The sequence below is a fragment of the Heteronotia binoei genome, unplaced genomic scaffold, assembly GCF_032191835.1.
Source record: "Heteronotia binoei isolate CCM8104 ecotype False Entrance Well unplaced genomic scaffold, APGP_CSIRO_Hbin_v1 ptg000334l, whole genome shotgun sequence".
Classification (NCBI taxonomy): Eukaryota; Metazoa; Chordata; class Lepidosauria; order Squamata; family Gekkonidae; genus Heteronotia; species Heteronotia binoei.
In genome coordinates, this window is record NW_026800018.1 from 729,017 (window position 1) to 754,379 (window position 25,363).

Here is a 25,363-nt window from a genome sequence, read left to right on the forward strand (position 1 = left end):
TTGGGCAGCCCATTCCTGAGAATGGCTGCAGTCGGCTCCCAAAGGGGAGACGTAATGCCAGGGGGGGGAGCACGGGCGGACGAGTGAGAAGCTGCTGCCATGGTGATTCCGCCCATGTCCATGCCATTGGCTCGCTGCCAAGGTGAGGGTGGTGGAAGGGACAGGGTCGCGCCCGACTATGGGATTGGACAGCCCGTTGTATGTGACCAGAAGAGGGGGTGGAAAGCCCGTGCCTGAGAGTCTGTCAATCCCCTCACACACTCCTGCTGTTAGAGACTCTGCCAATAGGCAGAGGCATGCGCAGACGAACAGGAAGCACAAAGTGCAGGAGTTCACTGCCATAAACAGTGGCTGGAATGTGTGTATGAGAGTGAGCAGACTGAGTCCAACAGACACCCCCCCACACACTCAGAGACCCCCTGTGTCACCCTGACACCCCCTGCTATGTGCACAGAACACCTCCCCTGGGGGCCGCAGAACTCAGAGTCTGATCTGCTGGGCATGCATCCACTTCATCATCCCCCCCTTTGTGCCCTGCGCACAACAGCCCTGTGGGGTAGGGTAGGCTGTCAGACGGGGCAGGCTGAGGGGCGGCACATGGGGGCAGTGTGGTGGCTCATAGCCCTCTGCTCACCCACCCCCAAGAACCAAGTGTGCCCACTCTCCCAGGCATTCCCTTGGAAAGGCCACTGACAGAATGGTGGTGGGGAGTGTCCAGGGAACTTGCAGCAGATGCCAAGCAGGAAAGACAAAGGAGGGCACAGCTCAGACTTTATTTTTCTGGAACAGAGTGCAACGGTTTCCCTAGTGTTCGTTGGGCAGTCTCGCTGGGGGTGGGGCTCCATTTGGGGTGGCGGGCAGGAACAGCTGAGTGGAGGGGGGGGGTAGAGTGCCACACACAGAGCCTCTGTGTTGGATTCCCACCTGCAAAACACAAAGATCAAGAGCATCTGCAGGGGCAGCAGCTGGAGGAGCAGACTCCATTTCAGCCGGGCGCTCTCTTAAAGGGACAGTCTCTGACCCACCCACCTCCCCACATCGGGGCAGCTGCCAGACACCCCCCCTTGGTGCCCTGCCAGGAGTGGGAATGTGCCGGAGGACAGACCAAGGGAAGGGAGCCGGCAGCAGTACAGGTGAGCAGGGCCAGCAAATGCTCCCTGCCGAAGCCCACTGCTTGGTTCAAGTGCCAGAGACATTTGCACACCACTCGGTCTTGCAGGAGGGGAGGAGGAGGACATTGGGGGTGTGCAGTTGCATTTACCCAGCCATGGCCGACAGTCCTCGCACGCTGAGCCTCCGGGAGCCAGGAACCTGTGGAGACCTTGAAACAAGAGTAGTTAGCCTCAGGGGAGAGACGTTGCTCTCTCCATCACAGGTCAAAGATACTGTCTAAGCAATCGCGCAGTGCAGTGCCCCGTCACCAACGTGCCTGTCCCTCGCTCTAAGTCCACATGGCAGGGAGCTCCCCGGCAGAGCCCCTTGCCATGTGCAGCTGTCCCTAGCAAATCAGTTGTGCGAGGCCAGAGCAGAAGTATTTATAGGAGGGGGGAACGGCAATTGGGTGTTGGGGAGGGGGCTCGCCCAGGCCGGGCTGCGAGGGGATTGGTGAGGCAATTACATTGCTCCTTAAGGGGTTTGCGAACTCCCGCGGTGGTGGGGCCAACCTTTGTTTTCGGTCTCAACGAGTGCCTATGGGTTACACCACCATTTCCATGGACGTAACTTTACGCCTCTTGGGTGTGTGTGTGTCATGACCCAATGTCCTTAGGGAGCCGCCTAAGCCTGGCTACGCTCCTGATTCCACCCCCTCCTGTGCTGGAGCAGCTCGCTCCGCCGCACTTCCGCCAACGCTTGAGCGCACCCCTCATGCGCCGCTGCTCTCGGCTGGGGTGGTGCTCCGGCAGCCCCACGGCCACGTAAGTCTCCTCCGCCATGGCACTACTGGAGTTACGCAGGCACAAATGCTACTTGCGCCAACATAGTGATCCTCTGCTCCCAAAACACTTTCTGCCCCCCCCTTTAGGATTGTGCTCTACCAAACTTTGGATTGCTAGTTTATACCCTTCATCATTTTAAGCACTGGTTATCATGAATTAAGATATGTTAATCAATTATCTTCATGTATGCTTAATTTTATGCATTAATATAGTACCAATCTAGATAGCCCAGGCTAGCCGAATCTTATTTGATCTCAGAAGCTAAGCAGGATCAGCTCTGGTTACTATCTGGATGGGAGATTATCAAGGAGGTCCAATGTTGCTATGCAGAGGTAGGCTATGGCAAACCACTTCTTCTCTTGCCTTGAAAACCCTATGTGATTGCCATGTCTGCTGTGAATTGACAGCAAAAAAGGTACAAATAACTGTATTAAAATTATTTTTTCTTTTGAAGTTCATTCATACTACTATTGTAGTTCATTCAAATTCAACAATCAGTAAATGGAATCCTCACAATGGTAAAAAGGAAGCACCTATATAGCCACTTATATAGCAGTGAAATAAGCATTTTCTTACAACATTGATAGAATTATCAAATTAAATTAAATCTCTCTATATTCTCCTCCTCAAGGCTCTGCAGATCTCAAGCAACTCATTTTTGAATCATACAAAGCAAGAGGAAGAAAATAAGGTAATCTCAGAGCATTAACTTGGTAGAAGTTATCTACTGATTTATTGATTCAAGAATGTATATTCTGCTTTTTGTTGACATTCTCAGTGTGTCTTAAAATACAAATGGCCTTCAAACACTAAAAAGTTATAAAAGCACCAGAATAATTTGAATAATACAAATAAGTTTCTGAACTGCCAGGAGACAGTCCTCCACAATCAGCAGAATAAAAACAAGATACTTAGGCAACAGCAGTAGGAAACATGTCTGAAAAGAAACTTAAATAAATGCCTTCCAATGCTTTTAATAATTTTTTTTAAAATCAGCATATTAGGATAGAATCTTTCATATATTGGATGCCTGGATTTAAGAAAATACATGCATTTTAGAAAAAGTTTCCTAAAAGCAAAAGGATGCTGATGATCTACACTTAATTTTCATATATTTTCAAATGAGTGAGTTATAAGGAGTATTATATATTGAATTAGGTCCCATGGCTGATTATGTTCTTCTATGAGACATAACAGCAACATTTTAAAACAAGGACCAAGTGTATGTTTACTTGGTTCCTGTCTGTAAGTGGCTGCAAATAGTATGGGAATTAAGACTCCCTAAATAATATATGTATACCCAAAAGATGCACTTGCTGTCTTTTCAATTATACATTCATTATTAACTAATCTCAAGAGACAAATTCTGAAAGGAAAACTAAATATTATCAACGGGAAAAGAAAGCTACAGATTTTAAAAACTCTGTTATGTAATAACTATCAAGGGAAACAATGGTTATAAGGATGACAGCTCTGTGGGACTCTATGCTGCATGTACTCACAAATTTAAGTCATAGCCTAAAATGACTCATTATGTTATTTAAAAGAATTGATATATTGGAAAGAAATGTTACACCCATTGAAAGGGTCATAATTTCATTATATGCTATGCTCACCAACCTAAACTACTCCAGCTTCAAGCAAAATTATGGCAGCAGCAACACTGAAATAATAAATGCTTTACTCTGCTCTGGTGAGACCTCACTTAGAGTATTGTGTTCAGTTTTGGGCACCATAGTTAAAGAAGGATCTAGATAAGCTGGAACATATTCAGAAGAGGGCAACAAAGATGGTGAGGGATCTGGAGACCAAGTCCTGTGAGGAAAGGTTGAAGGAGCTGGGTATATCTAGCCTGAAGAGGAGTTGGCTGAAGTCTTTTCTACACTAAGTTCTGCTCCAGATTTTGTGAGTGCTCAACCTGTCTGCTACAGATCCACATCACTCAAATTGATTCTGCATTTAAAATATTCCTTTGTGCCTTCCCACAGGAAACAAGTTTTATCTGTGGATTTTTACTTCTATATTTGTGCTGTTTAATGCACTTCTGGGTTTGTGAGGCCCCCCGAGAGTCCTTTTTCCTCTAAGCGAGTAGCCAGCCAGCCAGCATTGTCAGGAGAAGATGCATGTGTGTGTGTATGTGTCTGTTTGTGAATGAGTGTGTGAGAGAGTGTTAGCGGGGGAGGGGAGTCTGCGCGAGTCCTTTCCCCCCCTCAGAAATTGGCATGCCAGTTCAGTGCTGTCAGGAGAAGATGCATATGTGTATGAATGATCGGGAGTGTGGTAGCAGCTGGGGGAGCCTGCAGAAGTCCTTTTTCCCATCAGAAATTTGTATGCCAGCCAGCACTGTCAGGAGAATATGTGCATGTGTGTGAATGAGTTGGAAGTGGTAGTGTGTGTGTGTGGGGGGGACACAAGTCTTTTTTCCCCATCAGAAATCAGCATGCTAGCCAGTGCTGTCAGAAGGAGATGTGTATGTGTGAATGAGTTGGAGAGTGGGAGTGCAGGCTACATTGGTTTCAGTAATGTCTTGAGGTCCGGATCAAAACTAGTTTTGAGGACCACAGGGCAACAGCAGGGGTGAAGCGGTGTTGGTATACATTTACATAAAACAATGTAGAAGGTAGAAGAAACCATGAGACAAGACGGAACTGAAGGCAGCAGGTAATGTAGAAGGTCACTTTGGAACGCGCGCAAAGAAAGGATCAAATGGCTAGGTAAAAAGGGCCTGAGAGGTGATATGATAACCATATTCAAATACCTGAAGGGCTGTCATATAAAAGATGGCGTGGAGTTATTTTCTGTTGCCCCAGAAGTTCGGACCAGAACCAACAGGTTGAAATTAAATCAAAAAAGATTTCTGCTAAATATTAGGAAGGACTTCCTGATAGAGCAGTTCCTCAGAGGAAAAGACTTCTTGCGAGGTGGTGGGCTGTCCTTCTTTGGAGGTTTTTAAACAGAGGCTAGATGGCCATTTGACAGCAGTGCTGATTCTGTGAACTTAAGTAGATAATGAGAAGGAGGGCAGGGGGCAGTACTTGTAATTTTCCTAGATGGGGCAAGTGATGCTCTGTATTCTTGGTGTTTGGGAGGGGCAACAGGATGAGGGCTTCTGATATCCTGGCCCCACTGATGGACCTCCTGATGGCACCTGGGTTTTTTGCCCATTGTGTGACACAGTGTTGGACTGGATGGGCCATTGGCCTGATCCAACATGGCTTCTCTTATGTTCTTATGACCCTGGAGGTATCTTCCAGCTCTATGATTCTATAGTCTGTAATTGGGATGAAGTCAGGGAACATTGTAAAGGTCAAGGAATAAGAGATGAATTTCAAAGACCTCTGCAGCTGATGAGAAATAACAGGTTGGATCCTACAGATCTGTTGACTAATGGCAGTGACTCTGTTCAGTGCAAGAGGTTCTTCTTCCATTGGTAAAATACTTCTTAAACTAGAGAAAAGAGTTAATCAACAGAACATCTATGGGATTCAACTCAATTTCTTTTACTTCTTCAGCTCTGTTCCTTTAATACAGGAAGGGGCAATGGGTCATGGTATTCTGCTAGAAATTATATTTCTAGATACCCCCAAAGATGTGAATGTGCTTCAGAAGCTCATCATTCCACTCTAAGGACTTCCTACGTATCTAGCTTTGAGATGTTCTGCTGCATGGCGTGGAGAGCAGGAACAGGACTTCCTTTCTCCTTGGTTTTTATTTGTAATGCCACTTCCCTCTTTCTGTTACTTAAAAACTCTCTAGATAAAGCGGTTTTTACACTAAAATTAGAGTAGACTTCTTATATAGGGGACGGTTATCATGCTTAAGCACTCAAGACTAGGAGGTACGTCCTCATATTTTAGAAGGCTGTGTAGCAAATTTCATTAAAAGAATGCAGCAGCAACTTAGGATCTTTCTCACAGGTTTGCCCAAGGAAATGTTATCTGGAAATTCTTTGTGATGTAATCTTTCTCAGACACAGATGCCCCAACAAAGGCATTAAAAAAAAGCATTTGTACAAGCGGAAAATGTTAGAGAGATTTATTGTTAATTTTATGCTGGGAATCTTACAGGAGCAATGAGCAGGCCTCAGATTCAGTGGGAGCTCACAGGAGCACAGCTCCTGAATTGTTCTGAGAGTTTCACCTCTCCTGAGAGTTCCACTTCCTTGTCCACTGAATAGTATTGCAGTTGCATCACAATCCCTGGATGAGCTCCATCACCTATTTTTCTACAAAATGACCTCTGGCAATGAGTATTGAAAAGAGGGTGCCTACAGCAGCAATGACATCTGTGGGTCAGTTTTCCTTCAGTCTAGAACAGGCTGCTCCCAAGAGTTGGCCTGTTTTGCCCCTGGATTTGCCCCAGCTACATGGATTTCAGGAACAGAGTATGTTCAGCCCAAAGCACAGCTTCAACTAGATCCTAGGCAGAGAGGATCTGACTCTCCTAGTGATATTCCTTATGGTTGTTTCAAGGAACAAGGTTGTTCCAGTCTCTAGTCATTTTATTTACGAAGAAAAACAAGCAATATTTCACTGATTGCTTGGTAGGACATATCTCTGTCATTTCCTTGTGGTCTTCTGCCCAGTGAGTGCAATGTCACAGGGGTCAATTTTTGAAAATTTCTCCTGCTTCTATACACATTGCAGAAACCAATGTACAGTAAAGACAATTAAAATCACAAAATATAAAGGAAATGCAAACAGTAAAAAAGGAAGCAAACTGGAGGAGAAACCCACATCACACAGAAAGCACATATATCAAGAACTGCAGAAGGATTTATTTATTTAAGGCAGGATAACTGAGTAAGCATTTATTTTTTAATTCTACAAAAATGATTTAATCCACTGAATAATTTCAAAATATTTATTTATTTAAAACATTTCTAGGCCACCTCTCCACTCAATTCAGGGTTCCCAAGGCAGCATGTATTAAAACATTTCAAATGTTAAAAAGCATTTAAAATACAAATATATATAAAACACATCAGACAAATAGATGACAACTGGTCCATCTAGTCTCTTACAGTGGCCAACCAGTTTCTCTGGAGGGCCAAAAACAGGGCACAGAAGCCAAAGTCTTCCTCTGATGTTATCTCCTGGCACTGGTTTTTGAAGTTTACTGTCTCTGAATGTGGAGGTTCCCTTCAGTGATGATGTCTAGTAGCCATGATATACCTATCCTCCATAAATCTGTCTAATCCCATTTGAAGTTGTCTATGCCTGTGTTGATCACTACATCCTCTTGCAATGAATTCAGCATTTTAATCACTCATTGTTCAAAGAAGTATTTTCTTTTGTCCATTCTGAGCCCATTAACTTCACAGGATACCCTCAAACTCCAGTATTTTGGGAGAGGGAGAAAAAGGTTTCTCTGTGCACTCTCTATACCCTGTGCATAATTTTATTTATTTATTTATTTATATTAAGATTTATACCCCGCCCTTCTCACCTAAGTGTCTCAGGGCGGCTATTTTATATTCCTCTATTACGATCTTCCTTAGTTATCTTTTGTCTAAATCAAAAAGTCCTAGACTCCTCACCCATTCTTCTTAGGAAAGGTGCTCCAGCCTCCATTTATCTTGGTTGCCCTCTTAAATATTTTTTTCCAGCTCCACAATATCCTCTTTGAAATACAGTGACCAGAACTACACATAGTATTCCAATGAGGCTGCACCACAGAGCTATACAAAGGCCTCATATTATTGGTTGCCTTATTCTCAGTCCCTGTCCAAATAACCCTTTTCACAATGACATTTTCATTGAGCTGCCCCTTATGATCCTAAGTTTCCCTCTCAGTCTCAGTTCAGACACCATCAGCATATACTTGGAATTTTTGTTGTTGTTCCAGTGTTCATCACCTTACAGTTAGCTACTTTGAATTCCATTTGCTACATCGTTGCCCACTCATCCAGTTAGTGGAGATCCTCCTAGAGCTATTCACAGTCAGCTTTGGTTTTTATCATTCTGAATAATTTTTTGTCATCTGTAAACTATATATATAAAAAGTGTTTTATTCCTTGCAGTTGTGGACTTGCCTCACCTTCTCAAAAATAGTTTCTGGAACAAACAGAAATTTGCCTATATTTTGCTGAAAGTATGTGGGGCACTGAAAGTGTGTGGGGGCACTGAAGCCATGCTCCTGAATGTGGTAATATTATTTTTGGCTATTATGTGGTAATATTTATTTTGTGGTAATATTATTTATTTAGCCATACCTCTGTGTTTTGACATTTCATCAGCTGTTTCATATATATTTTGAAGTCTATTTTCCAGTCAAATCAGAGCAGAAATGAATCCTTTAGTAATAAAACCTATGTTGTGGTGGCAATATAGAGCAACCTGATTCGCTGGGATTGGGTAGGCCTGTGGGACATCAACTATTGGCTCATCACATGTCCATCATCCCCTCTGGCCTCCCTCGCCCACTGCAGGCCCAGGAATGCTGAACAAACTGACAAAAGCATCTTACCTCAGGAGACAGCCACATCTCCAACTCTTTTATATTCTGTCAACTGGCCTCAGAAAGGGCCGGAGAGCTATTGCAGCCTCATAAAAGGCCTCCCAGCACACGCAACCTTCAAGGGTCACAGAAATATCCAGGGAGGCCAGGCCCTGCTGGGAATGTTTCCTTAGGCCCAATGGCTGCCCCCTGGGAAGTGCTAGCCAGAGGCTGTTGCTAGGCAACCCAGGCTGCTTTTGTCATTAAAGGGAAAGACCTCAGGTGACTAGAATGCCACAGATTCCACCCTCCAAAGCAGTTATTTTCTCCAGGATGGGGAGAGAGATCTGCTGTCTGGAGTTCAGTTGTGATCCCAGGAAATTTTCAGGCTCCACCTGGAGGTTGGCTACCCTATGCGTGGCTGCTTGCTACTGTTCAGCAGCAGCCCCCCTATGACAGCCAGTGTGGCATAGGAGTTAGGACTTCAGAGCAGGATCTGCCAGACCCAGGTTCTTGCTGTGGATGCTGACTGGGTGATTTTGGACCAGTCATAGACTTCCAGCCTTACCTACTTCACAGGGTTGTTGTGCAGTTCAAAGTGGGGAGAGGAGAATGATGTAAGTCAGGGGTGGCCAACGGTAGCTCTCCAGATGTTTTTTGCCTACAACTTCCATCAGCCCCAGCCAGCATGTAGAGGCTGCACGGAGGGAGAAGGCAATGGAAAGCTGACATCAGAGGGGCAGATAAATGGAAGGAGATGTTGCCAACTCCAGGTTAGGAAATTCCTGGAGATTTAAAGGGTGTGGCCTGGAGAGAGTGGGGTTTGAGGATGGGTGGGGCCTCAGACAGGTACAATGCCATTTTCTCCTGCGGAACCACATTGCCAATCTCCAGGTGAGGGCTGGAGATCACTCAGAATTACAACTATTTTCCGGATGGCAGAGATCAGCTCCCCCTGAGATAGAGGGGAATGAATTCCATCACTTGGGTGGGTGGGAAGACAGCAAGGGAGGGGGGGCACTCACTCAGAGCCTCTTTCTAGATCCCATTGTAGTTTTTTTCACAATGGGCCTTATTACCAGTGAATAAATAAAAATTGAATTCTATTTCTGGAACCACATTCTCAATGTGTGTTTTTTGTTAATTTTTTTACTGTGCTTTCATGGACTATCAAAAGATAGATAGCTAGTGCTGCAATTTAAATGGGAATTATAGTCTACAAATAGCCAAAAATGCAATACTTACTGGCTCTGAGGATGTTCTCCTTACTGCTGCACCTGGATTGGACCTGTAGAGAGAAGTACACAACTGATGAGTCAGAACAAACAACTGTACAAGTTACCATGGAAATATAATGGGCAAGCTCCTGGGACTTGGAGACAGAGGGTCTATACAGTTTACCAGTTACGTATGACACAAATTTTATGCAAGTGGTTCTTGGACAACAGCCTGAATCAAATAAAAACATTAAAACATAAATCAGACCTACAAGACAATTTTTGGCAAAAATTTACCAGTTCAAACATGCATTTTGAACTTGAATGACAAATTCCACCTTCATTGTTCTATAACGGAGACAGAAAGGGACCTAAATCTAGTTCTATCTTACTGCAAACCACAAAATAGGACAATATAGGCATCATCTTAAAGATACTCAGGTGAAAAATCAACATGTGGTATTGGTTCTGTAGCCCTTTTACCATTTGATCAATGACTTTTCCTTGGATTTGACAGAATTAAAATTGTTCAGATATTGATATGCTGAAGAAACAGTATGCCTAACATGTCCTGATAGTGTCATTTCTCATTAAAATGCCTGCATAATAACAGCACCTATTTCATCTATAATGAGATTTTCTATGAGTGTATAGGCAACCCCAAATGTCATGAGTTTGTATGGTATCTGTTTGTTTTAGTTATCCAGACTGGTTATTTAAACAGGTGCTCTAGAAAAATGTGTAGTCAGTTCTCAGAAGAAAGTGCTTCATTAATGAGCAGATATTGCATGGATACAATCTCTGTGAGTGTGGCAGCATTTGCTTTCCTGCTTGAAAGCATTCTTTGTATGCTTGTCTGATTATAGTGAACTTATATTAGTGAACTTCCTTACATCTTACTTACAGCAGTACTTACTTACACTAGTAAACTTGACATTATCCTGTGACATATACAATTAATTTAGATCTAATGTTAACTTGGTTTCATGAGGCTAATAGGATGAATTGTCTTTTGCTTCTTGCTAACCATTTAGAATACAGCTAAAGGGAAAGAGTGTATTAAGCGTTTAGCTCTCACTACATTTCCATCTTAGGTCCAATAAGTCATACATTTGCAAAGATAAGTTATTCATCCCAATCCTAACAACAATGCAATGGAAAGAGCCAATTTCTCAGTGTTCACTAGCAAGGCTCTGAATTCATGGGAACATCATACATGTTAGGAGCTCTGTGCCATATTCATACATGAATATGCATGAACAGCTGAATCAGGGAGTAAGAATTTTCATATGGCACACCACGGACACCATCTGCCTTTTAAAAATTTGTTACTTCTGAACAGGAATGAAAGGGGGGGAAAGTATGTTACCAATTAAAATTCTATATATCAGGGGTGGCCACACTTGCTTAACGTAAGAGCCACAAAAAATAAATGTCAGATGACTGAGAGCCGCAAGATATTAATGTCAGATATTTGAGAACTGGGAGGGAGGGAGGGAGGAGGGAAGGAAAATAGATGGGGAGAGGGGAGGGAGGGAGAAGTGGAAAGACAGCAACTTTAACTTTAAATGCAGTGTTTTAAAGAGAGAAATGCCTTATCCAAGCCAACTGATGGGGCTGTGGGGGCTTCAAGAGTTACATAATAGATGTGAAAGAGCCACATATGGCTCTCGAGCCACAGTTTGGCAACCCCCGCTATACAGTATTTGAAGGTTTACCTGTAAAGGAAGCAAATTTGGTATGTGGGTTATGGAATGGGCAAAGACTGTCCCTGTAACACAGTCAGTTACTTAACTTTCAGGAACACGGCCATTGTTTACATATGTCCAAATAATGATTATTTATTTTAAAACCTCTTTCTTCTGTTCCACAGTAGCTTGCCCCAAACACATATTGATAGAGCTGGAGTTTACAGAATTATAACACGATCTCTTTATTGCAATGGGGTAACATGACAATAATGTTGCAACTTAGAGTGGCTATGGTTGTCCTTCCCTGAAAAAACAGTAATGTTTAAAAAACAAAAACAAGCCCCCCATCACTACACATTTATATGTCAAATAAAATATTAACAATGCTACATTTTGTTCCAGAATCTTTTTCCAACTTAATCAAAGCAATATAAATTCAAACAGAAAAAAGAAATTGTTTGCTTGCGACTACTGTAAAACAATTCTGGACTAAAAAGATAAAATGATATGTGTGCACACAATATGTGTATAAAAGAGAGAGATAAAGGGGGAGAGAGAGAGAGGAAGAGAGAGAGAGATCTGGACTGGAACAACTTGAAAGGGGTGATATGCAAAAGAAATGGACATCTTAGGTACACAGGACATTGTTTTAGAAATGGTGGGAAAAATGGGCAATGTACAAGGTAACTAAACTACAGAGACCTAAAAGAAAAATGTACAACAACAAAACACAAATACAGAGGTGCGTGGGGAAATAACCAATCAATAGGGTACAAATAAGAGGAAAAAAATGTTAACAAAGACAATTCTAAGAACATGGAAGTCAAGAAAATCTGCAACGAAGTGTAGAAACAGAAGGACCCAAACCCATAACGCAAAGCAATGTTTGCGAATGGAAAACAGCTCCTTTGATCATTAATAGTTACTCTCGAGTCGTAGCCTTTATTCCTCCTGAGTTCATCTTTAAGCCCTTCCAATTTATAGTGGAGCTAGCACATGAACAAAAAGAAGACATTTACAATGAACAAAGTGTCTGAGATTTATGTTGACTCCTGTAATATTAAAAGGCTATCTTGAAAAGGCAGCAAAAAGCAGTTTCAAAAGTAGTGTTGAGAGGAATTTTGTGAATGAATACAAGGACAAATTCATGGAATGCCTTGAAGGATCTCACTGTACACCTCAAGTTTACAGTTTATCCTTTACATTATTAATGAACATGTATAATGTGAAATTATTTTATCACTATAAAAATAGCAGGGCTACAAAATGATATGAGAATGAAGTCAGCCTCAATTAAGATTTGACCAGTTATTATCTATAGCTATAGCTTATGGATATAAACCCTGAAGCTAGTATGGAATTTATAGCTAGTTAGTGCTTCCATTTCCTTTATAAAAATATCCTGTAAATAACTTAATTTCAAATGGGGTTATTCAAAGTTATTCTAAATTTCTAAAGAATACATGTTTTTGCAATACAAAGATCTCTTTATTAATAATGGGAAGCACAAGTTTCTTGCACTCTTTCCCCCATACTTCTTCATACTATATGATATAAAATCTTTTTAAATCTTCACCTCCATATACTCCTGTTCTTACTACAGAAACTCTGTTTGGGTGAAAAAGAGAAGCACCAAAACAACCCCCTCCCCTCCAAAAAAAAGAACTTGCACTTCTGGCACTCTTTGTTACTGCAGACATCTGAAGACACTCTCAGACCTGACTCATACATTATCAAAATATCATGAGAGCTCTGGTGCCTTGCTGTTTCCCTCACAATTCTTGTCATGAATAAGGAGAAGTGGTTATGTAGACAGCCTAATAGACGAGGTTACTTCCAATGCGAATGCCTACATCAGTGTGTAAACATATGATTGGGGTGGGGGATGGTGCCATAGAGTTTTTACCCAAATGCAATGACATCACTTCCAGGTAACGTCATTGCACCAGGCATGTTGGGTGCTGATGGAGCTCTTCGGGGGTGGAGATCCCCTGTTGGCCAACTCCATGCCTGTGAGTTTGGGGGTCCAAAGCTGGGGGAACCCCCACCCCCAGAAGGAGGCTGGGAACCCTAATTTTGTAACATTATGGGATGTGTATTTTTTAACGATGGCAATTTCAGTCCACTCACATTGAACAAGAGAAAGTAAAATATGTATGTTTTCTATAGCATTATCCTGGACAATGTTGTTCTGTGTTTATCCTCCTTTTGGAAAGGTAAAAGATATCTGAGCAACTGGAATTTCATCCATATTACTCTGCTGTTTTTATTGGTTTGGAAGTTCTCTGTGGGTTCTTGCATTTTTGTTTTGTGAATGGTGACATATCTTCCCACAAAAACAAGCATTAAGCTTTAAGTGAAATAGAGCATTTTAATTAAATCACAGAGAATGGTGAAAAGATAACCGACCACATCAAACTTAACATCATAGTACAAGCAAAAGCAGAGAGGGACCTTGAACATATGACTATACTCATTAGAAAAAAAATCAAGAGATTACTTACCTTTTATAGATCATAACAAGATTAGCACACAGTATAAAGTCAGCTCTTCATTATGGGAAGTACAATTAAAAGTGAAGAGTTGGGGTAATATGAATTGCTACACAAAGATGAAGATTTTTCAGCCCAACATGAAAAGCTAACTCTCATGAAGAACATTTTAACTCACGTTTAATACAGTACATAGAACACTGACATCAAAACAATTTTGCCACCAACAGAGAAAAGTGATTTTTTTCAAAAGAAATAGTGGAAAGCTAGCCCATAATATATATAATTTATGGGAAAGCTTATCAGTTATAATCAGAGGCATGCAGAATGTGGAACCACCAGCAGAAACCAAATTAGTAGACACACACACACACACACACAAAGTGTGGACTAAGATAAGGAAAGGGTAATGGATTAGCTTAGCAGGTAAGCTAAAATGAAGGGAGCAAGATAAGCAAAGCACAGCAGCAACTATGAAGTGAGAGCTATTTTCTTCTGTCTTTATAAATTCCACGTTTATTTAAGGCATAAGTAGGATATTCTTCAATATTGCATATATCTCAGGTTGTGGCTTTGTATTGATGTAGGTAGCTATCTTATTTACTATCTCAAGAACTACAACAAGATGTTTTAGTCTCATACAATGTTCTTTGGCTTTTTCAACAAATACTGAACTAAACAGAAAATACTGATCCTAAAATCTATCCCTGAAATATATCTTCATAGTTAATATATGGTCTCATTTAAAATGCTCCACTTGCATACAGATAGTTTCTAGCCTCCACTCACTCTTAGTACATACTGATTCTCATAAAATCACAGAATTGGATGGGACTATACAGGCCATCAAGTCCTTGCAAAATGCAGGATCAGCCTAGAGCATCCCTTACAAGTGTTTGTCCAGCTGCTGCTTTAAGACTGCCAGTAAGGGGGAGCTTACCATCTCCCTAGGTGGCTGATTCCATTGTTGAACAACTCTTATCGTAAAAAAGGGTTTTCCTAATATCCAAGTTTTTCCCAATATCTCTCCCCCCCCCCCCTTCATTTAAATCCGTTGTTGGGAGTTCATGATAATATCTTTGATGAATAAATAGTATCTAAGACTGGCTTTGAGAGTTGCTGGAGTGCTCCCAACTGAATATCTAGTGACTTTTCCCAGTCAATTGGCAATTCTTTCTCATAGCACACATATATTTGAGTTTTATGAGAATCACTGAAAGAGGAAAAGCAACACAGATTCAGCTCGTGGCACTGCTTTGGCAATGTCTGAAGCAACTTACAAGCTGAAGGTATTAAAAAAATACATGAAGCCCGAGAAATATATTAAATTTGTAGAGAAGATCTTCTCTGTTGGTTCTTGTACTATGAATAATTTTTCTCACATATAGTATATCACAATATACTACATTTTTGCATATTTTCTGACATAGATCCTAGTTGACAGAGTACATATGTTAATTAAAAATTAAAAGTTGTACCAACAGAAATTCCAAACATGGTTTTCCCTAGAACTCCTTAGTCTCTTGAATAAATTACTTTATTTCAGTCTCTTATGTTTCAGAATTGTGTGCTTTTGTGCATTGTCAGGAAATTTTAAACAATGCAGTCCTATGACCTTAAATAAGTAGGAACTTGTCATAGTCATAGGGGAGGATCCCTTCCTCCCATCACTGCAGCCAGGCCTAGCACGGCTTCCAGCTTCCACTGCCAGGCCTGCTGAGCCCCACCACCTGTCAAGGCAGAAGACTGCTTCCAGGTGGCAGGCCCTTTGAGGCTTGCTCCCCACTCCGCTGATGGTGGTGAGCCCTCCTGGAGCCATTTAGACATCTCTCCACTATCATTTACACCTTTATTTCCCTCCTCCCTCACTGCTGCCAGGATATCACATGGCTCCCAGCCTCCACTGATGGGCCCACCAAGGCTTCTCCCCCCCCCCCTGGTCAAAGTTGACAGCAGCAAGTGTGGCTCCAGGCAGCGGGGCCCACCAAGACTTTTTCCATTCTCCTATTTTGGTGAGCCCTGTGCATGTCCTGGGCTGTACTGTTGGGCATGTTGAAGCTTCTCTCCCACACCATCAAGGAGGAAGATAGCAGTAAGTCATCCAACAGAGGAGGAGGGTAGGTTCTTTGTCTATATATGCATAGACAACAAATTTGTCTTGGGGGGGCAGAATTTAACCTGCTTAATGTATTTTTAAAAGTTTTCCGATTTTTATGTAAACTTGGAGAGTACCCCAAATTTGCAGAACTATCTGATTTGGGTAAGAGTGGCACCAATCCACAATTTAGATATTCATAAATGGGGTCCACATTTAAGAAATAAATATACAGATTACATGACTATTACAATGCTATCATTTTTTCCTTTCTTGCCCTTCATATTTATTACATCTGATGAATAGTAGTGACGCAGAAAAAATGTTCTGACACTGAAGACGAGAAGATAGGTTTATATTTATTTGGGGTCTCAGATTACATTTTGCGTGTTCACTGAAGACATTTTGCCTACTAAAAATTCCCTTAAAATGCATTTCAGAACATCAATAACTGGGAGCTGAAGATTTCCCCCCCTTTCTTTCTCAATATGCTTCCATCAAAAACATGGTGAGCAGATTTCTATTATTCCCTCCAAGATCTAAAAATACCACTTGGCAATAATTCATACTTCACAAAAATTACTGATACATCTCCTGTTTAAGAGAGATAAAAAAGCTGTTTTTTCCACAGTGATATTTCACTGACCCAAGGGTATTTCTTTCTTTGACTGCTTTTTAACATATTGTTACTGTCCTGGGACCCAACCAGAACTCCAGTGGAAGACCCCTGCAGCAGCCCCCTCATCGCCAGGTGCCCCCGAGCCCACCTCACCCTGCGGCGACCCCCTGACCCAGAGCTGGCAGACCTACTGGGGCAGCCTGAGGGAGACGACAGGAGGCTGTGGCGAGCTCGACAACAGCAGCAGTGGAGCCCAACCGGCCAAGAAGAATCCCAACACCACAAGAGACGCCCCGGGCACTGTATGGGCCAGACTGCACGTCTGGGGAGGGCAGATGAGCCACAATGCATGAGGGCACCAAGAGGCACCGCCCAAACAGAAAGTCGGCCTCGTGGCTAATGCCATTCAGCCGACAGCATGCCTGGAGGGGGAGGGCAGAGGAGAAAGGGGAAGGCAGGGGGAGACATCCGGGGAAGGAACAAAGGCGCCTGGTGCAGAACATCCTTGCTGATAAAGGGAGTAGGGTTGAAATGAAGGGAGGAGAAAAGAAACAAGCCAGGAGATAAAAGGGAAGGGCCAAAAGGGATCAAGGAGGAGCATCGCCAGGGACTGGGCAGCACAAAGAGGGAGATGGTGCCAGTCCTGGCAGGGGTGTGGAGACCACCTGGGTGAAGTTAACCTGGTCTTCCATCCACAACTGAGACCCTGGCCCAGCAGCTTGGCACAGGGGCAGCAACGGCGGGGTGTGACAGTTACTAAAGAAAAGAGGGGGCCTAAGAACATAAGAGAAGCCATGTTGGATCAGGACAACGGCCCATCAAGTCCAACACTCTGTGTCACACAGTGGCAAAAAATTTTATATACACACATACACTGTGGCTAATAGCCACTGATGGACCTGTGCTCCATATTTTTATCTAAACCCTTCTTGAAGGTGGCTATACTTGTGGCTGCCACCACCTCCTGTGGCAGTGAATTCCACATGTTAATCACCCTTTGGGTGAAGAAGTACTTCCTTTTATCCGTTTTAACCTGTCTGCTCAGCAATTTCATCAAATGCCCACGAGTTCTTGTATTGTGAGAAAGGGAGAAAAGTACTTCTTTCTCTACTTTCTCTATCCCATATATTATCTTGTAAACCTCTATCATGTCACCCCGCAGTCGACGTTTCTCCAAGCTAAAGAGTCCCAAGCGTTTCAACCTTTCTTCATAGGGAAAGTGCTCCAGCCCTTTAATCATTCTAGTTGCCCTTCTCTGGACTTTCTCCAATGCTATAATATCCTTTTTGAGGTGCGGCGACCAGAACTGCACACAGTACTCCAAATGAGACCGCACCATCGATTTATACAGGGGCATTGTGATACTGGCTGATTTGTTTTCAATTCCCTTCCCAATAATTCCCAGCATGGCGTTGGCCTTTTTTATTGCAAACGCACACTGTCTTGACATTTTCAGTGAGTTATCTACCACGACCCCAAGATCTCTCTCTTGGTCAGTCTCTGCCAGTTCACACCCCATCAACTTGTATTTGTAGCTGGGATTCTTGGCCCCAATGTGCATTACTTTGCACTTGGCCACATTGAACCGCATCTGCCACGTTGACGCCCACTCACCCAGCCTCAACAGATCCCTTTGGAGTTCCTCACAATCCTCTCTGGTTCTCACCACCCTGAACAATTTAGCGTCATCCGCAAACTTGGCCACTTCACTGCTCACTCCCAACTCTAAATCATTTATGAACAAGTTAAAGAGCATGGGACCCAGTACCGAGCCCTGCGGCACCCCACTGCTTACCGTCCTCCACTGCGAAGACTGCCCATTTATACTCACTCTCTGCTTCCTATTACTCAGCCAGTTTTTGATCCACAAGAGGACCTGTCCTTTTACTCCCATGACTCTCAAGCTTTCTAAGGAGCCTTTGATGAGGAACTTTTTCAAAAGCTTTCTGGAAGTCAAGGTAAACAACATCTATTGGGTCTCCTTTGTCCACATGTTTGTTCACCTCCTCAAAGAAATGTAACAGGTTAGTGAGGCAAGATCTTCCCTTGCAGAACCCATGCTGAGTCTTCCTCAATAACCTGTGTTCATCAATGTGCCTACTCATTCTGTCCTTGATAATGGTTTCTACCAACTTTCCCGGTATTGAAGTCAGACTGACTGGCCTGTAATTTCCCGGGTCTCCTCTGGAACCTTTTTTAAAGATGGGGGTGACATTTGCTACCTTCCAGTCCTCAGGAACGGAGGCAGATTTCAATGAAAGATTACAGATTTTTGTTAGAAGATCCACAAGTTCAACTTTGAGTTCTTTCAGAACTCTCGGATGTATGCCATCCGGACCCAGTGACGTATTAGTTTTTAATTTGTCTATCAGTTGTAGGACCTCCTCTTTTGTCACCTCAATCTGACTCAGGTCTTTCAATACCCCTTCCAAAATTAGTGGTTCTGGGGCGGGCAAAAAGTTCTCATCTTCCACAGTGAAGACGGAGGCAAAAAATTCATTTAGCTTCTCAGCCATTTCCCTATCCTCCTTCAGTAATCCTTTTACCCCATGGTCATCCAAGGGCCCCACTGCCTCCCTGGCTGGTTTCCTACTTCTAATATATTTGAAGAAAGTTTTATTGTTGGTCTTTATGTTTTTTGCAATATGCTCCTCATAGTCCCTTTTTGCCTGCCTGATCACAGTCTTGCATTTGATTCCATTTTAATTCTAATTCCATTTTAGTTCTAAACCACATTGTCGCATAGCAGTTATTTTCACACAGTGGTCTGTATGTCCTAGGCTTGCCAGGCCCCAAGTCTGGGCAGGGGATCTCCTGGTTTTGCAAGCTCCTCCACACCACCAGCTGGCTGGTGGAGGAAGTCACACCCCAACAGCCATGATGTGCCTTTAAATCTCAGCAAGTTTAGAAGAAGCTTGCAAACTATTTGTGCTTTGGAATGTGTGTGTGCTTTAAATCTCAGCATGGGGGGAAGGCGAGGAGGTAGAGCCACATGGCTCTTCTCAGTGAGTGTGAAGTGTAAAGAGAGCACGGTCACTCTATTTGTTTCGTATTTGTTTCAGAAGTAATTTGTATAGTAAAATGGATAGTTTAAAGTAGCGTTTTCCATTTGTTGGGTTGGGACCCGGTCCCGGGCCATGGAAGTCTCCATGCTGAATCACAAGAAAAGCCCTAGGTAGCCCCGTCCCTGCTGCTCTCAGCTTTCCGGGTGTGCAACCCAGGATCCACGAGAGACACAGGGTGCTTGCAGGAGGTGAGCCGGCTTCTCATATTGGGGAGGAGGCAAGAAAAGACCCTCTCTGCCTGCACTTTCTACCTGGGGCTGCATAATTGGAGCAGTCCAGGCCCCCAGCCCTGCTCCGTCATATCCTTCCCAAATGAAGCAGCTGCCCTCCAACTCTTCAGTCTTTCCATGTGGGAGGGCAGCGCCAAGAATGTTTCAAGGCTCCCTTTTCCCGCCAGACACATTCACTTCCCATCCACATGGCACGAGGGACAGCAGCGGCAACAGGATCTCTGGCTGGACCTCCTGCTGGCTCCTCAAGTGGAACTGGAGTTCTGCTGCTTCCCCTTGCCCGAGGAGACAATATCAAGCCGCCTGGATCTGCGTTGCAGAGGTGCCTCTCTTGGCCTCTCTGAGGCACCAGTTTGTTACCTGTCTTCATCTCCCGGGTTCTCTTCCGGCTTCCACCAACTCTTTCCCCAGGTCTCTTTCTACTTGGCTACTCAGCCAGACAGTAGAAGGGGCTAGAAGAAGCTGAGGGTCCCCGTGGCATCTCTGAACACAGGAGAGATGACGCTACCAGCTTAAATAGCCACTGGCCATTTCAAAAGAAAAGTCCTGTTTCCCATGTGCATTAAGCTGATCCCCTGGATTTTTTTTAAAAAAAGATTATTTACTGAATTTGGTGGGTGATATATTTTTCCATTCTGTAGAGAAGTAAAGCTAAGGAAAGAGGGGCTTTTAAAAGGCCAGAACTCCTTTTGCAACCTTGGTGAGAGAGAGAGAGAGAGCATGCATGCAGAGAGGAGGAAGAAGCCGGTGACAGGAGCCCTGCAGGCAGCAGCCCCCTCCTAAGCCATGCTCACCTTGCTCTGAATGTCAACCAAAGTCCATAAAATAAAGTAAATAAAAGTTCTTTAGAACGATCCTGTTGGAAGTATGAGAGGATTGAGGGATATCAGAGTTATCCCAGGGAGGGAGGGTCCTCTGTACTTGTTCTGGGCTGGCTGGGCAGGGCCCTTCCTTATTATAGCAGCTCTGTTGAAGGGAATGAGGCAAAGATCTGGAAGGGGCAGCAGAACAGGCAAGCAGAGTGCTTGATGAGGAGCTTCTTGAAAGACAACTGGCTGCTTCCCCGCTGGTGAAAAGAAGGGGGCATGGAAAAGAATAATTAAGGGGGGGGGCATGGATCATGCCATGTCAGAAATGATCCCTCTTTCCCACCCCCCACTCCCCTATCTGATTTCACTTTCCTTTTGAAGCTTTGTGATCATCATTAATGAGGTGTGAGGCATTTTCCAATGTGCAAAGCCGAGGTAAGAAAGCTCTTTTGCTGTCCATTAAGGCAGTAGTGCACTACCGGAAGTATTAAAGCCCCTTCTGGGTATGCTACCTCTGGCTATAATAGAGAGGTGCTACTGGACTGAGTATGTATAAAGCAAATTCCCTTTAACACCTTCCAGACTCATGTGAAAATCAGCAAGAAAACATGACAAAACTAGACTGATGCACAAGGTTTGAGAATTAAAAGGAAATCTTATTCAGGATTTCAAGTGCTTTGCAGTTATGTTTGGTAATGGGCTGGGCAAAGAGATTGTTATGTAAAGTTTTATTTAAAAATGCATAAAGAAATGAAAGATGTTTCAGCTCCAAGTAATTACAGGCCTATTGTCCTTCTTAACTGTGATTATAAGATTTTTACCACCATGTTAGCTAAAAGATTGAAGCAGATTATCAATAATCTGATTCAGTGAGATTAGACTGGTTTTATCCTTGGGAGGGATATATCAGAAAATATTAGAAGAACTTTGGACATCTTGAATTATTGTACAGTAACCAAACAGGAAGCAGTCTTAATTTCAATCAATATTGTTAAAGTTTTTGATTCTGTGGAGAAAGATTTTTTTATGACTGTCTTTGAGAATATGGGATGTGACAAGAACTTTTTAAATGGTCTCCGTGCTCCATACAACAATCCCTCTGCTCAAATCAAGGTTAATGATTGTTACTCTCAATTCTGTTACATAAAATAGGTACACGCCACGGGTGTCTCCTTTCATCATTAATTTTTGCTATCTCAATGGAACCCATGGCAGAAAGTATCTGAAGAAATCACAATATCGAGGGTGTCTCAATAAGTTCTAAACCCCATAAAATAGCGCTCTTTGCTGCTGATGTTGTATTATATATCACTTCCTCGTTAAAGTCACAACAGGTTATCAATCAGATCTTACAACACTTTAGTCTTATGTCTGGGTAGAAAATCAACCTGGAAAAAACAATTTTGCATCCAATCAGTCTGTCAGCTGATACCGAATCAAGGCTAAGAAATCTAGTCCCTTATTCATGGGCAGATAAGAAGTGGTTATATTTAAGGATAAATATCCCCTAAATGAAGGCTTTAATAAAATTCAACTATGATGAATTGCTAAAGGAAGTTCAAGTATTATTACTAAAATGGAACAGAATCAACTCTTCTTGGCATGAAAGAATCATGAGTATCGTGTAGAAAAAAGTAGGAGTCAAGTGCACCTTTAAAACCAACAAAGTTTTATTCAGAACATAAGCTTTTGTGTGCTCCAAGCACACTTCATCTGATGAGGAATCAGATACAGTGAGCAGGGCTATATATAGCTTTTAGGCAGTGGTTTAGAATGCAAAATGGTACAAATTTAAGATTCAATGACAGAATAGTAAAATTCACAAATTGAGCAAACTTTTGATCTGGGTAGCATGAGCATGCAAAAGAAATAGAACAGTAATATGTCAAAATGTGAGAATGTCTGTCAATCACTCTATTATATAAGCCTGGGTCAAAAAGAGGGCATTACTTTCCCAGTAGTTTTTTCCATCCAACTAATTTACCTTTTAACATGTAACATATGTATAGTTTGCCATTAGAAGAAAAATATATTAATATAGTGGAAGATGAGTTTAGTATATGCAATGAGATAAACAGACAATATCCCCATTTGAGTATGCCTACTGCCTACCAGCTATATATAGCCCTGCTTACTGTACCTGATTTGTCTGGTGAAGTGTGCTTGGAGCACACGAAAGCTTACATTCTGAATAAAACTTTGTTGGTCTTAAAGGTGCACTTGACTCCTACTTTGTTCTACTGCTTCAGACACGGCTGCCCACTTAGATCTATGAGTATTGTGTGTTATTCTTCCTAATTTTTTATATTTATTCTGGGCTATTCTAATAGAAATATCAGAAAAAAACTTTGAATAAATGGCAACAAATTTTAAATCAATTTATTTGGAATAATGCTAGGCTGAGGATAAAATTTTCAATGAGGTGTACACCTATCAAGAAGGGGGATTTTCAAATACCCAATTATCTACTATTATGCAGCTAGGGTGGCCATAATATCCGCAGGCCAGCCAGGGACACCTTGAGGGGGTAATGAATGTGTGTGTGTGTGTGCGTGCTTTGCGCGCACCGCTGCAAACAGGAAGTGACGGCACTTCCGGTGACATCATGCCACCGCCGGAAACAGGAAGTGACATCACTTCCTGTGACATCGTTTCAAATAATAAAGCTAACAGTATGTTAGTTTGAAGTGATCAGTCGGGAAACATGTCCTTGTCCGTCCCCCACAACCCGGCCCCAGCTTTTCAAAATATGCTCACCCTAAGTTTCCTGCAACTTGTTTGCAAGAGATCCACCCACGCTCCAGGGGACTGCTCTCGTCCAGCAGCTCCTTGAGGTCGCCGGAGCAGCTCTGGAAGGACGCGCCGGGGCCCCCCGCCAGCAGGGCGGCAGCAGGAAAAGGCTCGGCGCTGGGCGGCTGCAGCCCTTTGGGGCCGACGGGCGGCTGCACCAGCGGCAGGTAGGTGGGCAAGGAGGCGCCGGGCTGTTGCTGCTGCTCTCGGGCGGAGGTCGGTGGGCTCGTCGCACTCTCCGCTGGGGCTCTGGAAAGCCTCGCACACGCTCTGGAAGAGGCTCTGGAAAGCGCCGTGGAAAGTCTTGCCCGGCGGCCGCCCGTACACCCGCCCCAGCCCCATGTGCACCTCCATGGCGGCGGCGAGTGGAGCGGTCGAGGCGGGGTCCTCCTTCCGGGCTCCGGGAGAAGCGGCGGCGAGCGACTCTAGCAGGGGCGGGCCATGCCGAGGCCACGGGCAGGAGACGGGGCGCCCGTACAGGTGCCGCCGGAGGAGGCGATGAGGAGCCGGCGGGGCGCTGCGGCGAGCGAGGGAGGGAGCCGAGCCAGGATAGGGCAATGATTAACTCGGCAATGTTCACAAGGCAGGCGGGAGCCGCCTGCTTGGCTCTGCGTGCGGCGAGGGGCAGCTGCAGGAGCGGCGAGAGCAGCAGGCACCGAGGTGAAAGCCCCGCCGGGGGTGGCGCCCAGCCGCTCGGCCCTTGACCCGCTTCGCCCGAGCGTCCCACGCCGCCGCACAGCTGCCCGAGCCCGAGGCTTCCTGTTGCGGCCCGGCGCGCGCTAGCGAGAGTCCCAGGGTGGTGGTGGCGGGCTCCTGCCTCCCCGCCTTCTTTCCTTGCCGGCTCGGGCAACAAGTGTGTGCGCGGCGCAGGTGGGGGGAGGCGGCGAGGGGGGCAGCGGCTGGCCCGGGCTTGATGCTTTCCCCTTTTGCCTGCTTCTCTAGCTCCTGCTCCGCCCCACTGGAGTCTCGCCGTGCTTCCAAATCCGGTTCTTGGGGGTTTGGCTTCTCCTCGCGCTCTCGCAGCCTGCCTGGAAAGAGCAGCGGCCCGGCCCAGCCGACAGCTGGAAGGCCTCGAGAGGCGAGGCGAGCTCCACGGGCGGCCCGAAGCCCCGCGACTGGAGTCCAGTTGCGGGGCTTTGGGCCGCCCGTGGAGCTCGCCTCGCCTCGCTCTGCCAGAGCGGCACAGGCAACCCCTTCGCTTTGCGCCCGACGGCTCGCTCGCTTCTCGCCACCGGCGCTGGAGGTTGTGGCTGCGGGGAGGGGAGGCGAGACGGTCTGGGGAGGGGGCTCCATGAGGGGATGCTCCTGATTGGCCGCCCGCTCTCCCGAAGGCGCCGGGGCCTTCGGGAGAGCGGGATTTTGGCGAACCCGGGATTTGCTTGGTCCCGAGTTAGCCAACCCGTGAGGCGGGAATTTGGGGGCAGGGGCGGGACTTTCCCGGGTGGTCGGGACGATCTGGCCACCCTATGCAACTAACCTTACCCAAACAGTTAAAATTATTAGGACAAATCTGGTAAAAACTTGGATCAGTATAGAACAAGAGTATGTTATCCCCTTCTTTTTGAGAGGAACTTTCTGGTCTAAATGTCAGAAGAGATCATATTCTATACCAGCGAATCCCTTCCTGAAAAATTCATTAAGAATATGGGATAAACTAAGAAAGTGGATTGTGCCGGGTATTTCCCTAGTAGGTGGTTTTTTCAATGAAGATTGGTTCCCACAATTTATAAAGGCTAACTCCAGCCATGCATGGGGGATTAAGGAGTTGGATAGAATTGGGGAGTGGATTAAAGGAATAGAATAGAAATAGAAATATGTAAATACCTAATTTAAGATATAATTTAATGAAAGCAAGAAACAAAATATGCCCATATTGGTTGCAATTTTTTTGGGGGGGGGGGGATCTAGTATTTGAATGTTAACATACTTTCAGGGTAAATAACTGTTCTCCTCTAAAGTAAAGATAATTTCCCTACAAAC

The 25,363-nt window shown here is 44.2% G+C and overlaps 1 protein-coding gene across 16 annotated transcripts in view; it reads right to left on the reverse strand.

The window, feature by feature from the left end:
* The window catches only part of LOC132590604 (gephyrin), a 686,862-nt gene that overhangs the window by 96,546 nt on the left and 564,953 nt on the right, over positions 1-25,363 (reverse strand). For 9 of the 16 annotated variants that reach the window (XM_060263570.1, XM_060263561.1, XM_060263567.1 and 6 more), the window contains one exon: positions 9,621-9,663. In XM_060263570.1, coding sequence (XP_060119553.1) covers positions 9,621-9,663 — 43 coding nt within the window. Of the gene's footprint in view, positions 1-9,620; positions 9,664-12,209; positions 12,273-25,363 lie in introns of all 16 variants that reach the window. The other 7 variants (XM_060263562.1, XM_060263569.1, XM_060263559.1 and 4 more) reach the window with 1 other exon arrangement.